The 13636-nt window shown below is 33.1% G+C and overlaps 1 protein-coding gene and 1 long non-coding RNA gene across 2 annotated transcripts; one reads left to right on the top strand and one right to left on the bottom strand.

The window, feature by feature from the left end:
• Positions 1-9191: 9191 nt before the first annotated feature.
• On the top strand, positions 9192-9934 carry LOC142175410 (uncharacterized). Its single transcript, XM_075242080.1, has 3 exons — positions 9192-9360; positions 9445-9510; positions 9617-9934. The coding sequence occupies exons 1-3, from the start codon at positions 9241-9243 to the stop codon at positions 9785-9787; spliced, it is 357 nt and encodes a 118-aa protein (XP_075098181.1). The 5' UTR covers positions 9192-9240; the 3' UTR covers positions 9788-9934.
• Positions 9935-12444: 2510 nt separating this feature from the next.
• Positions 12445-13329, bottom strand: LOC107802669 (uncharacterized). Its single transcript, XR_001651866.2, has 2 exons — positions 13042-13329; positions 12445-12794 (listed from the first exon to the last, which is right to left on the bottom strand). It is a non-coding gene; the product is annotated as an uncharacterized LOC107802669 (long non-coding RNA).
• Positions 13330-13636: the final 307 nt, after the last annotated feature.

Raw genomic sequence — 13636 nt, 5'->3', positions numbered from 1 at the left:
GTAATTTTGTACTAGATTTGTCTCCAAACACTAGATTCTTTTTCCATAATTAAATATTATGGATTCTATCTTTATTTCTTCTTTAATTTCTGCATTTTTCATGAGTAGCTAAATTTCTAGCTGGGGTTGTGACCCAACCCTAGTGTGGGTATTTAATGGGTATTTAATTTAGGGCTTGTTTGTGATTGAGTTAGTGATATTTAGACTACTTCTTGCTTGAACTCAAGACTTAATGATTGCAAATATTGATTCGTGCCTAATTGACTTAATCTCTACTTGAGAAAGAGGGACTAAGTCTAAAAAAACTTGACTAACAAGAAATTGGGGTGAACTCAAAAAATTGATAGGTAGAATTGGCTAACAAGAAATTAATGTTTCTGTCCTTAACTTCTAAAGCAATTGAATAGGTAGTTATTGATCAAATTCATATTCCTATTCATTAAAAGTCCTATACACCACCGATGCAACATGTCTTCAACGCGCCTCAGCATGTCGATCTGACAGAAGAACCATCTGCTACCCAGACTATGGTTATTTTTCTTCAAATTTTTTCTAAGTCACTTTCCTGTTTCCACTTAGATAAATGTTAATCGAATGCATGGTTCTTAATTTCCCGGGCTATTCAGGTTACAGAGAATGTGGCACCTGACATCTCTTTTGCAATGCCAACAACAGAAAATATCCCGAAAATTATAAGTCCTACCATGACAAGTCTAGGAATTTATCAGAGGATATATCTGACATCAAATTCATATTCTACAAGTATGTTGGAGCAAGGCGATAATTCTACTTTAAAAAAGTTGAAAGAAAGGAATTTTGCGAGCATTTCTAGGTACTATCTTTATACTTGGTAATTAACTCAACCACATTTGATACATCAAATCTATGTTACAGTGCTTTAGCATGTTCACTTGAATGTGTTGTTGATGTTTCTCTCCTTAACTTCTAAGGCAATTGAATAGATAGATATTGATCAAATTCATATTCCTATTCATTTAAAGTCCTATAGACCACCGATGCAGCATGTCTTCAACGCGCCTCAGCATGTCGATCTGATAGAAGAGCCATCTACTGCCCAGACTATGGTTATTTTCCTTCAAATATTTTCTAAGTCACTTTCCTGTTTCCACTTAGATAAATGTTAATCGAATGCATGGTTCTTAATTTCCCAGGTTATTCAGGTTACGAAGAATGTGGCACCTGACATCTCTTCTGCAATGCCAACAACAGAAAATATCCCGCAAATTACAAGTCCTACCATGACAAGTCTAGGAATTTATCAGAGGATATATCTGACATCAAATTCATATTCTACAAGTATGTTGTATCAAGGCGAGAGTTATACTCTTAAAAAAGATGGAAGAAAAGAATTTTGCGAGCATTTCTAGGTACTATCTTGATACTTGGTAATTAACTCAACCACATTTGATACATCAAATCTATGTTACAGTGTTTTAGCATGTTCACTTTGATGTGTTGTTGATGTTTCTATCCTTAACTTCTAAGGCAATTGAATAGGTAGATATTGATCAAATTCATATTCCTATTCATTTAAAGTCCTACAGACCACCGATGCAACTTGTCTTCAACGCGCCTTAGCTTGTCGATCTGACAGAAGAACCATCTGCTGCCCAGACTATGGTTATTTTCCTTCAAATTTTTTCTAAGTCACTTTTTTCTTTCTACTTAGATAAATATTAATCGAATGCACGGTTCTTAATTTCCCAGGCTATTCAGGTTACGGAGAATATGGCACCTGACATCTCTTCTGCAATGCCCACAACAAATAACATCCTACAAATTATAAGTCCTACCATGACAAGTCTAGGAATTTATCAGAGGATATATCTGACATCAAATTCATATTCTGCAAGTATGCTTGAGCAAGGCGAGAGTTATACTCTTAAAAAGATGGAAGAAAGGAATTCCGCCATTTCTAGGTATTATCTTTATAATTGGTAATTAACTCAACCACATTTGATACATTAAATATATGTTACAGTGTTTTAGCATGTTCACTTTGATGTGTTGTTGATGTTTCTATCCTTAACTTCTAAGGCAATCGAATAGGTAGATATTGATCAAATTCATATTCCTATTCATTTAAAGTCCGACAGACCACCGATGCAACATGTCTTTAACGCGCCTCTGCATATCGATCTGACAGAAGAACCATCTGCTACCCAGACTATGGTTATTTTCCTTCAAATTTTTTCTAAATCACTTTTCTCTTTCTACTTAGATAAATGTTAATCGAATGCATGGTTCTTAATTTCCCAGACTATTCAGGTTACAGAGAATGTGGCACCTGACATGTCTTCTGCAAGGCCCACAACAAAAAACATCCTACAAATTACAAGTCCTACCATGACAAGTCTAGGAATTTATCAGAGGATATATCTGACAACAAATTCATATTCTACAAGTATGCTTGAGCAAGGCGAGAGTTCTACTCTTAAAAAGTTGGAAGAAAGGAATTCTGCAAGCATTTCTAGGTACTATATTTATACTTGATAATTAACTCAACCACATTTGATACATCAAATCAATATTACAGTGTTTTAGCATGTTCACTTTGATATGTTGTTGAAGTTTCTGTCCTTAACTTCTAAGACAACTAAATAGGTAGATATTGATCAAATTCATATTCCTATTCATTTAAAGTCCTACAGACCACCGATTCAACATATTTTCAACGCGCCTTAGCATGTCGATCTGACAGAAGAGACATCTACTGCCCAAACTATGGTTAATTTCCTTCAAATGTTTTCTAAGTCACTTTCCTGTTTCCACTTAGATAAACGTTAATCGAATGCATGGTTCTTAATTTTCCAGGCTATTCAGGTTACGGACAATGTGGCACCTGACATCTCTTCTGCAATACCAACAACAGAAAACATCTTGCAAAGTACAAGTCCTACCGAAACAAGTCTAGGAATTTATCAGAGGATATATCTTACATCAAATTCATATTCTACAAGTATGTTGGATCAAGGCGAGAGTTCTACTCTTAAAAAGATGGAAGAAAGGAATTTTGCGAGCATTTCTAGGTACTATCTTTATACTTGGTAATTAACTCAACCACATTTGATACATCAAATCTATGTTACAGTCCTTTAGTATGTTCACTTGAATGTGTTGTTGATGTTTCTCTCCTTAACTTCTAAGGCAATTGAATAGATAGATATTGATCAAATTCATATTCCTATTCATTTAAAGTTCTATAGACCACCGATGCAGCATGTCTTCAACGCGCCTCAGCATGTCGATCTGACATAAGAGCCATCTACTGCCCAGACTATGGTTATTTTACTTCAAATGTTTTCTAATTCACTTTCCTGTTTCCACTTAGATAAATGTTAATCGAATGCATGGTTCTTAATTTCCCAAGTTATTCAGGTTACGAAGAATGTGGCACCTGACATCTCTTCTGCAATGCCAACAACAGAAAATATCCCGCAAATTACAAATCCTACCGTGACAAATCTAGGAATTTATCAGAGGATATATCTGACATCAAATTTATATTCTACAAGTATGTTGGAGCAAGGCGATAGTTATACTCTTAAAAAGTTGGAAAAAAGGAATTTCGCGAGCATTTCTAGGTACTATCTTTATACTTGGTAATTAACTCAACTATATTTGATATATTAAATCTATGTTGAAGTGTTTTAGCATGTTCACGTTGATGTGTTGTTGATGTTTTTGTCCTTAACTTCTAAGGCAATTGAATAGGTAAATACTGATCAAATTCATATTCCTATTCATTTAAGTCCTACAGAACACCGATGCAATATGTCTTCAACGCGCCTCAGCATGTCGATCTGACAGAAGAGGCATCTGCTGCCCAGACTATGGTTATTTTCCTTCAAATTTTTTCTAAGTAACTTTTTTTTCCTACTTAGATAAATGTTAATCGAATGCATGGTTCTTAATTTCCCAGGCTATTCAGGTTACGGAGAATGTGGCACCTGACATCTCTTCTGCAATGCCCACAACAAATAACATCCTACAAATTACAAGTTCTACCATGACAAGTCTAGGATGGAAATTTTCTTTTTGTTTTCTTTCGTCAAATTGGTTTTGAATTGCTTTTCTTCTTTAATTGCAGTTGATTCTTTGAAAAGATTAGAACGAATATGTGATTATGATTAATAAGATCTATAGTTTACAATTCTGTATTCTTTTGTAAAATCTTGTAGTTCTCTAACCTAGGGTTGGTGCAAACAGTAGTACTCAAAAATCAAAGTAAGACATCTAAGACCTTTTGTTGTATGCGATTTCTTTTTTATTGAACTAGCTAAATATGATCAACATTCATCAATGATATCGATCTGAGGTCTTTTATAGAACATGACTTCTTCTTTGATTGAACTGACTAAATATGATTAGCATGTATTCATCATTTTAGGAACTTACATTTTTTCCTTTAATTTTTAATTTATGACTCAATCATGTTGTTTAATAGTATAAACTATTTGTTTTAAATTATATACTCATAATGGGGTACACGCGCAAAGCGCGTACCCTAAGACTAGTATATATATATATATATATATAATGGAGTAACATTTTTCATTTCGTTGTTGTATTTAACTAAATTAACCTTTTCAATTGTCTGTATTTTTAGAGAATGTTATAAAATTTGATAATTAAATAACAATGTGTTTTCTGTTGTTTACAGCCAAAAACTTTTGATAGGCATTTAAAAACTAGTTAAACTTTTTATTTTTCCTAAAAAGAATGGATATTTAAAGTGGAAATATAAAATTATAATATTAAAAGTAGAAATAGTGTTTGAAAAGAAAGCTAAACTTATGAGTGCAAATTATTATTTCATACGAAATACTTTTTAATAAGCTTTTCAATATTCTACCAAGTACTTTCAAATAATAAATATACAACAATAACAACAATAACATACACGGTATAAAATTTACAAGTGGAGTATGAAGAGGGTCGTAGGTACGAAAATCTTACTCCTACCTTGTGAAGGTAGAGAGACTGCTTCCGACAGACTTTCGGCTCAAAGAAAGTATGGTCACAGCAAACAACAAAGAAATACGTAGCGTGGAGAACCTTAAGAAAGAAAAACAGTAATAACAACTCGAAAAATAAGATAACTGAAACAAAATAAACAACAAGTGATAGTAACATGTAAGAATGGGAATACGAGAATAACATTAGTCGTATGACTGCTAACCAACCAACTACCTTAATTCTCGACCTTCACACCCTTCTATCAAGAGTCATATCATCGATAAGCAAAAAAATAGTAAATATTAGTACTAGTATTTATAAATATTGAACTCCAATATTTCCATACACCCCTAGTACTAAGAACCCGTTTGGACATAAGAAGCTTTTCACTTTTTTTCGAAAAAATTCTTTTTTTATCCGAAATCAGTATTTGGCTATAAAATTTGTAATTTTCGCTTGACATGAATTTTGGAATTTTTTGAAAATTTAAAAACTCCAAAAAGTTATTTTTCAAAATTTCACTCGGTTCAATCACAAAACTTCAAAAACAATCCAAAATTATATTCATTCCAAACACAACTCTAATTTTCGGATATAATTTTGAGTTAGATTTTTTTTTTTTTTTTGAGAGTTTATAATTCTTATGTCCAAGCGCCCACTAAATCAAAAACCAAAGAGAAAAAGTTATTTTCGTCCTTTTGCCGCTGAAATAAAGCCTGTGTTAGGAGAGAGCCTACTCTTCTTGCAGCGCACGAAAATGATGTACTGCCACTGCCACTGCCACTGTTGTCTTTTGGTATCTCTTTAGCGCAGCAGATTATGATTTGCCTACAGCTAAGGAAATGCACCTTCAAATAATTAAATTCTAAGATCTCGTTTGGACATATGAAAATGTTGAAAAAAGAGTATCCAAATATGTTGCAAAACTTATAATTAAGCGTAACTTCATCTTCAATTTAAATTTTAGTGAAATTTCTAGTTTGAAAAAAAATAAAATTGAAATTCATGTCCAGACGCCTACCAAATCTAACTGAAAAGTCTGCATAAAACTAATTAACCATGCGAAGATTTGTAATCCAAGTAAAAGAAGGATATCATTTTGGTCTTTAAACCCTATAATTGATCCTTTTTTTTGTGGTGCACAGCTAAAAAATTAATAATAGTAACGGCTCTATTTCTTTATAATACTATAATATAATTTCCTTCATTTAAGTAGCAAAATTACTTGTAAAATCATAAAACTGGATAAACTATATTTCTACATGCTTATAATGTTTTAATTGCACTACATGAATGATTAATTTATACGCAACGCTATAATTAAACATTAAAAACTGATCTCTTAATTAGTATATGGTTATTTGCAAGATTCTTGCCATGACCACTGGTAGTACAATTAACTAGTTGCTCTGATCAAATGGTTTATGTGGCAGAAATGCCCAAAATCATTTACTGTACACATCTCCGAAAATTTTAATATAGTCAACAATAATTAATCAATCTTTGTATATTTGCTATTGATGGCCAGAATATTCACTTCTAGCAAAACCAAAACTATCCAAACTCCCAATTCTTTTGGCTCGCAATTGGCATCGTCAACTTTAGTAAAGTTTTGAATCTGTTCACTTGTGATCTTGCTTTTTGACTGGAGACGGGACAGATTATATACTTAAGGAAAAAAAGGCTGGGGGAGATCACGGTGAAGCTATGTTGGCCCGAGGGTGGTCAGCTGGCCACTATTCACCGAAGAATGATACTACGTATAAGGTAAAATATTACTTGTTATTGATTAAACATAGACTTTGAATACTCTTGCATAGTCCACTGACAAATGGTGTTTAGAATTTGAATATCCTTATTGAATTTTTTGACTTCGCCAAATTATCTATTTTAAGGACACAAAAAAAGGAAAATATTATATTATTAATACTTCAATTTATCTATGTATGCAAATAATTAATTACCACAAATTGCCTCGTTTAAGGTTTTGCATGCGTGGAGCTCTTTCTTGGACGTAAAATTTTAGTATATTGCATGGAATTAAGTAGGACATAATTGCATGTTGGGATATTAATTTAAGTATCAATCCCAATATAATAATTTGTTGTTGTGGTCCCAAACTAATCAAATATATAATTCTGCCCCATCATAAGGTGAGATTTGCAGTGGTTCAGCATCATATACAGTTTAGACTAAAATTAAATTGCATGAAGACTATTCGAAATTTCTATAATTAACATCAAATTAAAGTCTTGATTGAAATGTCATGTGATCCAAGAGGTTAATCATCAATAATACTACGGATTTTTGTCTTTTTGTCCAGACCTTTCAACTAGGCCAATTTATGTCGCTCCCTTTTTTTTTTTTAACAATATATTAATAATGTGAATTTTTTTTTACTTGGTTAGTATAAGTAATTAAATCCATGAAATTATATATACTACTCATATGTTTTTAAAAAGAAATGTTGGGTGTGCGAACAAAGTCTCACATTGATAGCTGAAAATATTGGAAGTCTACATATAAGGTGTATGGATCTCTTAATAGTGTGAGATCTTTTGGAGGAAACCGTGCGGGATTGGCCCAAAGCGGATAATATCACACAATGTTAAGAGTGTATTTGGGCTAGTTTAGCCCAACAACTGGTATCAGAGTCCAGGTTCAGCGGGACGAGTATGGAGATGGCAGAGTGATGGTGCGCGATGACACGCACACAAGAAGAAGCTAGTTATAGCTTCGGGTGCCATAATATTCTAACACAATGTTAAGAGTGTATTTGGGCTAGTTTAGCCCAACAAGAAATTATATAAAAACAAATTGACAAGGCAAATAATAACCTTCATAGAAACATCTATTGTGGGTCGAGTATGGGTGTTCTAGTTTTACACGTAACAAAAACAATAATTTAATAAAATTTCATCGGTGAGATTTGAGAAAAATAGTATATACCCTATCACATAAATTAAATCTACAATGGCAAGCATTATCGTGCAATTACTGACGCTTTTATCTAGAGTAGTTTTTGCTAGAAATAAATTGACGATTTATACCTCTTAATCCAGTTTCACTTCTTCAAAGATATAAATACTTTACTTGTTATTTATGTTTCTTAATATAGGGAATAATTGCATAGACCTTCCATCATGTTTCGTTTCATCACACTAATCTCCCTCTTGGTATATGACATTATGTTTACTTTTCTGATTTTAGTAGGCGTTTGGACATAAAAATTGTAATTTTCTTAAAAAGTATAAAAATAATATTTGAACATGCATTTTACTTGAAAGGTGATATGAGAGAAAAAGATAAGATAACGACGCAACCACACTAAATCGATTGTTATATAAAGTGACACATTTCGTCGTTACGTAAAGACGGATTTAACGACACGATACAATAAAATTTAAGTAACAATCAAAACAAACATTATTTTTAAAGTAACAATACGATACAATACATTAGATAACGACCGTCCAAAAAGGCTGTTAGCATCACTATTTGAATGATCAAGGATCTCACCTTTTCTCCTATAGATAATCCCACTTCAGCTAATAATAATAAAAAATACCCCAATAAATTATCAAACACATTTTCTGTATTAACTACATGCGATGTACACATGCATTACCATGAAAAGGAAGTAAAAAAGAGATGCAACTTTGAACCTTAGACCATCTTTTATTTTATTTTATTGATTATTTGGTGGTGAAACAAAATGTCTATATTTCCATCTACTAGTAATAATTATTTTCTTAATTTCTCATTAATTGAATAATTATTCGTGGGTCTAATGATTATATCAGTGAAAAAGTAATTATAGATAAGATTTTCCTTGTTTATCCCTTGGATCAGATTTTATTTTTTACCATTTTTGCAGTACCTTAATATGAAAGGGTTTCAAGAATCAGCAAGCATTTTACGCCACTGGTATCCTAAATAATACGTTAAATAGGATTTTATAATTAGTTAAAATAGTGTACAAATATTTATATTATCAATACAAATTACAAATACTTTTTTTTTTTTGGTTAAAAAAATTACAAATACTTCATTGTATCATAATTTGCTTTTGTATCGTGAAAAATCCAATCATATTTATGTCGTACTACCTTTTTAGTGAACCGAAGCGAAATCAAACGGCGACTGATGATCGACCATCTAGATCCAACGGTTCACATTTATTTCGTAGCCTTATATAAACGAAGTAAGATACGTTCCACATCAACGTTTGCCCTAATCAATCGAAGAAGAACGACGGCGATGGAGATGGAGAAGCAGAAGCAGAGCACTGAGGAGGATCTTCACATTGATAAGAAGCAGAAGGAGATCACTGAGGAGGATCTTCACATCGATAAGAAGCAGAAAACAGAGAATCAACAGGTTTTTTTTAAATTAGTATTTAGTTTTTACCTTTAGATCTTCGTGTATTTCTCTTTTAATCTGAAGTTTATTTATGATACCTAGGATGAGGCAGCTAAAGCTCCTCGGTCTCTGAAAAAGCCACGCAAAAATAAACAGAAGCTGGAAAAGGTGCTTAAACTAATTATTATAGTAATTTTTTTTTTATATTTTTTGTTTTTAATACTTGTAATTTCTAACTGATTATCTCTTTAATTTTTTGCTGAATATGCTTTAGGTCGAATATAATTTGGGTTTTAGCTCAGGCAATATTCTGCTTTGCCCGCCAATTTGCTGCCATTTGTATCCGAACATATATGATGCTCAAGGAGATAAACACTTTAAAAACTGGATCCTTGAAGAACAACACAAACGCGTAGTCGCAATGAAGAATCTAAGGAGGTGGTAACTAGTGCAGTATTAGTAGTACTCTTTGATTATTCCTATCTTTAACCCTAATATAACAATAGTTCAGAAGCTTAATTTGCTTATTGGTATGTACTAGTAAGGACTGAATTTTTATGTTAGTGAATGCATTAAGTAACTTGGAATCTAATTAGATAAATGCTATGCTTATCTACCTTTTACTATATGTGGTCTTACCTTAGACTTTTGTGGTTCGGCCCTTCCTCAAACCACGCGCATAGCGATAACTTAATGCACTGGGTTACCCTTTACTATATGTGTGCTTATTGCGCTTTCTCTAACTTTTGTTCAACATTATTGAAATCCTTTCAGTTTTGTTTCATTCTGACCATTGGAGTTTGGTTAATGTGGTATTGTAAACTTGTGTATGTTCTACTTTTTGCTCTATATTCGGAAACTTCAAGCCATTGAGCTGAGTTTCTATCGGAAACAGTCTCCCTGCCTTTAACGTAAGGGTAAGTCTGCGAACACTACCCTCTGTAGATCCTATTTGTGGGATACTGGGTTTGTTGTTGTATTTTGAAGTTCAAGCCATTATGTCGCATGATAAAATGGTTGTAATTATCTTTCTTTCATGGTCTTGGTTAACAAGTTTTATGGATCAACTTATCCTTCCATGTTAAGTTGTTTTAATGTACGTTACTCGGTCTTTTAAAAAATGTGATAGGGTACGTATTGGATCCTCTAAAAATAATGTATTTTTTAAGGATCTTACACGAGTGCGTCAACAATTTTGCAGAGTCCGAATTTTAACTTGTTATGCTACTCTTTCACTGTGAAAGATCAAATGCTACTTCAGGTTATGAGTAGCCGAGTAACACAACTTAGGCACGAATTTACTGTTGTCTTTTCATATTTCTAATCTTCGTCTTTCTTGAGTCTCCATTCGAGTTCAATTTAATAATTTTTGTGTAACTTAGATTCTGGATAAGCGAGTCATGTACTATTACTGTCTCCCTAGTCTAGCGGCAATATAAGTCTAACTTTAATCAAGAAAAACATCTTGTTACTAGGTGTTGCCAATGTTTCATTTCATCTTTTCATTAGCCGAGACTAGGTGTTGCCAATGTTTCATTTCATCTTTTCATTAGCCGAGAGCCTAGCGGAAACAGTCTTTTTGCCCACATAATGTAGGGGTAAGGTCTACGTATACACTTTCAACTTAGACCCCATTTGTTGGAACCCGTTTGATTTGTTGTTGTATATACCAAGAAAAAAGGCAATGAAATATAAAAATCTGATTACAACCACCAATAGAACTCATTTTTTTTCTTCATACTTAATCAGAGAGGTCTTCAACTAATTCGTACTCGGGCCAAGCAGTGTTTTAAAAGACATAGGTGTGAGAGACGGGGCGTTTTACTTAACGTGGGACGAGGCGTAAGCCCCGATACATGGAGCGTAGGTCCCATGGATATTTAAATCTATTAATTTATAAATTAATAAAATAGCAAAATAATCACAAATAAAATAGAAAGTACATTAAAAAATCAAAATAGATTAATAAACTACAAAAAAACAAAGTATTTAGCACTTTTTTTATAAATATAAACAATGCAATAATTTTGAAGTTACTATAAGATAAAACTTAACTATAACATCTTATCTTTCAAACAATTAAAAGATCAATAATATTTTAAAAAATATTATCAAATTACACAGTTTACCTTTTTAGAAGTTAGCAATCAATAAGCTCATTGATAATGTAATTTAAAATATTATTCCTCACGAATAAATATAAAACTGCTTTCAAATAGCAAATTAATAAAAGTTTGATAATTTATGAGAGACATAGAACTAAAATATTTATACCTATAGTAAGAGAAGATGTAAATTTTGGCTATTCAAATGATATTTACTCTCCGATGTTCGCAATTAGTAAATATGCAATATCATGACTCGTTATTTTGAGTTATTCTCAATCTTCATATTTATATAGATGAATAAACCTTTAATCATTCGTTTGTTAAAAAAATTTGAGTGTTAACAATCCTAATTAGGGAAATTGATGCATGATTTGCGCCAGGAACTATTAAGCGAGCCTTGAACAAAGAGCGTTAGGCGTGTTTTGGACGCACATTCGGGTGCTTGGGGCGTAAGTATAATAAAACTAAGTCCCACACGTAAGTCTCGAGGCATACCCCAGGACGAGCCCAGAAATGTGTCCCAAGAAAACCTTTTAAAACACGGGGGGGGGGGGGGGGGGCAAAAACCACTGTAGCTCTGGATAATTTTTCTACTTATGGAGCCAACAACCAAACAACCCCTTAAATGGATAAAAACTTGTTAAAACCTTTGGCTCGCCAAATCACACACTGTAAGATCTCTCCCAAATGTCTCACACTCACAACTAGGGTTGGGCTCGATATTTCGGTTCGATATTTAAGAATTTCGGTTCGGTATTCAGTTTATCAATTGTGTATATTAAATACCGTACCAAATTATTTCGGTACGGTTCGATATTTTTTATTTTGGTTCGGTATGGTTTCGGCACGGCTTCGGTCTAATAATCGCTAAAGAAATAAACTTATTTTGGTTCGATACTGTTGCACCAAACTGGAAACAACAAAATTAATTAATTGACAGAAATAATTTTTGTCCAGAAACAAAATTGAGAGAAACAGTTCGAATGCCAAGACAGAAACAATTCGAATGCCAACAAAATTTTTGGCTTTCTGTAGTAGTATATGGAAATTGGAAACACTTAAACTTGCTATCTATAATTCTATATTCTTCTTTTTTTTCTATTTGAAAATACCATATTCAAAACAAAATAAAAACACCTGAACATCCAATATTTTACACTGCCAATTACATTTGCAGTGTCCCAATTACATTTACACACTGCCATTGCCAAGAACACCTGAACAACCAACATTTTAGGAAACACCTGCAGTTACATTTACACACTGCAATTATATTTACCAACTGGAAACACCTGAACAACCAACATTCTTCGAAAAAAGGCCATCCACAAACAGAGCAAACACCTGAACATTGGCATTCATTCACAATTCAGCAAAACCATAAACACAACCATAATCAGCTCTGTTTAAGGAACAACAAGAGCTCAAAATGCACCTTAGCCAAAATGTTTACTTTCATTTTATTGAACATACCCAAATACCCAATAATATAATTTCAAGGTAAAACAAATAAAAACTGGTAAAAAGGTTTAAAAAAAGAGTTAATCTTTAGCAGCTCTAGCACAAATTATGGAAGAAACTAGAAACATACCTTTGAATTTTGATTAGCAGCCGATCTCTTTGAAGTCCCAACAAGCTTTTGAAACAACGGCCCATCTCTTTCTGAATTTGTGAAACTATCGCAACAACAGCCGATCTCTTTCTGTATTTGGTCTTCGTTTGCCCGGAATTTGTGAAACTATCGCCCTAAATCGGAATTGACTTTCTGAGGAGTGAGGAGTGAGGACTGAGGAGTGAGCTGAGTTCGTGACTGCCTAGTGCCTAATGCTAATGCCCTAATCTTTAGAGTTTAGACCCTAATTGAATAGAGAGTGGGCTTGGGAAGTTAGGCTGGGACACTGGAGTGGGTAGTGGGCTGGGAGTTATAATAAAATTTTTTGGGCTGGGGCGCTGGGCAGTGAGTGTAGTAGCTAACTATAGGTCCAACTTAAAAAGTCTTTAAAACTTCGGTAATTCGGTATACCGAAATTTCAAGATTCAAATACCGAGGACCGTGCCGTAATACCGAAAATGTAATACCGAATTAAATCGAAATATCAAAAAAAATTGAAACCGAAATATCGAATTAATTCGATCCGGTTCGGAATTCGATTTTTCGAATTTTATGTCCACCCCTACTCACAACC

Source organism: Nicotiana tabacum, chromosome 21 (assembly GCF_000715075.1).
Source record: "Nicotiana tabacum cultivar K326 chromosome 21, ASM71507v2, whole genome shotgun sequence".
Taxonomy (NCBI): domain Eukaryota; kingdom Viridiplantae; phylum Streptophyta; class Magnoliopsida; order Solanales; family Solanaceae; genus Nicotiana; species Nicotiana tabacum.
This window is presented reverse-complemented; position numbering and strand designations above follow the sequence as displayed.

What these genes read in the sequence shown, in the direction of transcription:
- LOC142175410 (XM_075242080.1), top strand. Translation starts at nt 9,241, where the DNA reads ATGGAGATGGAGAAGCAGAAGCAGAGCACTGAGGAGGATCTTCACATT. An exon ending in AGAAAACAGAGAATCAACAG is followed by an intron (nt 9,361 to 9,444) that starts GTTTTTTTTAAA and finishes TATGATACCTAG; the next exon opens with GATGAGGCAGCTAAAGCTCC. An exon ending in ATAAACAGAAGCTGGAAAAG is followed by an intron (nt 9,511 to 9,616) that starts GTGCTTAAACTA and finishes AATATGCTTTAG; the next exon opens with GTCGAATATAATTTGGGTTT.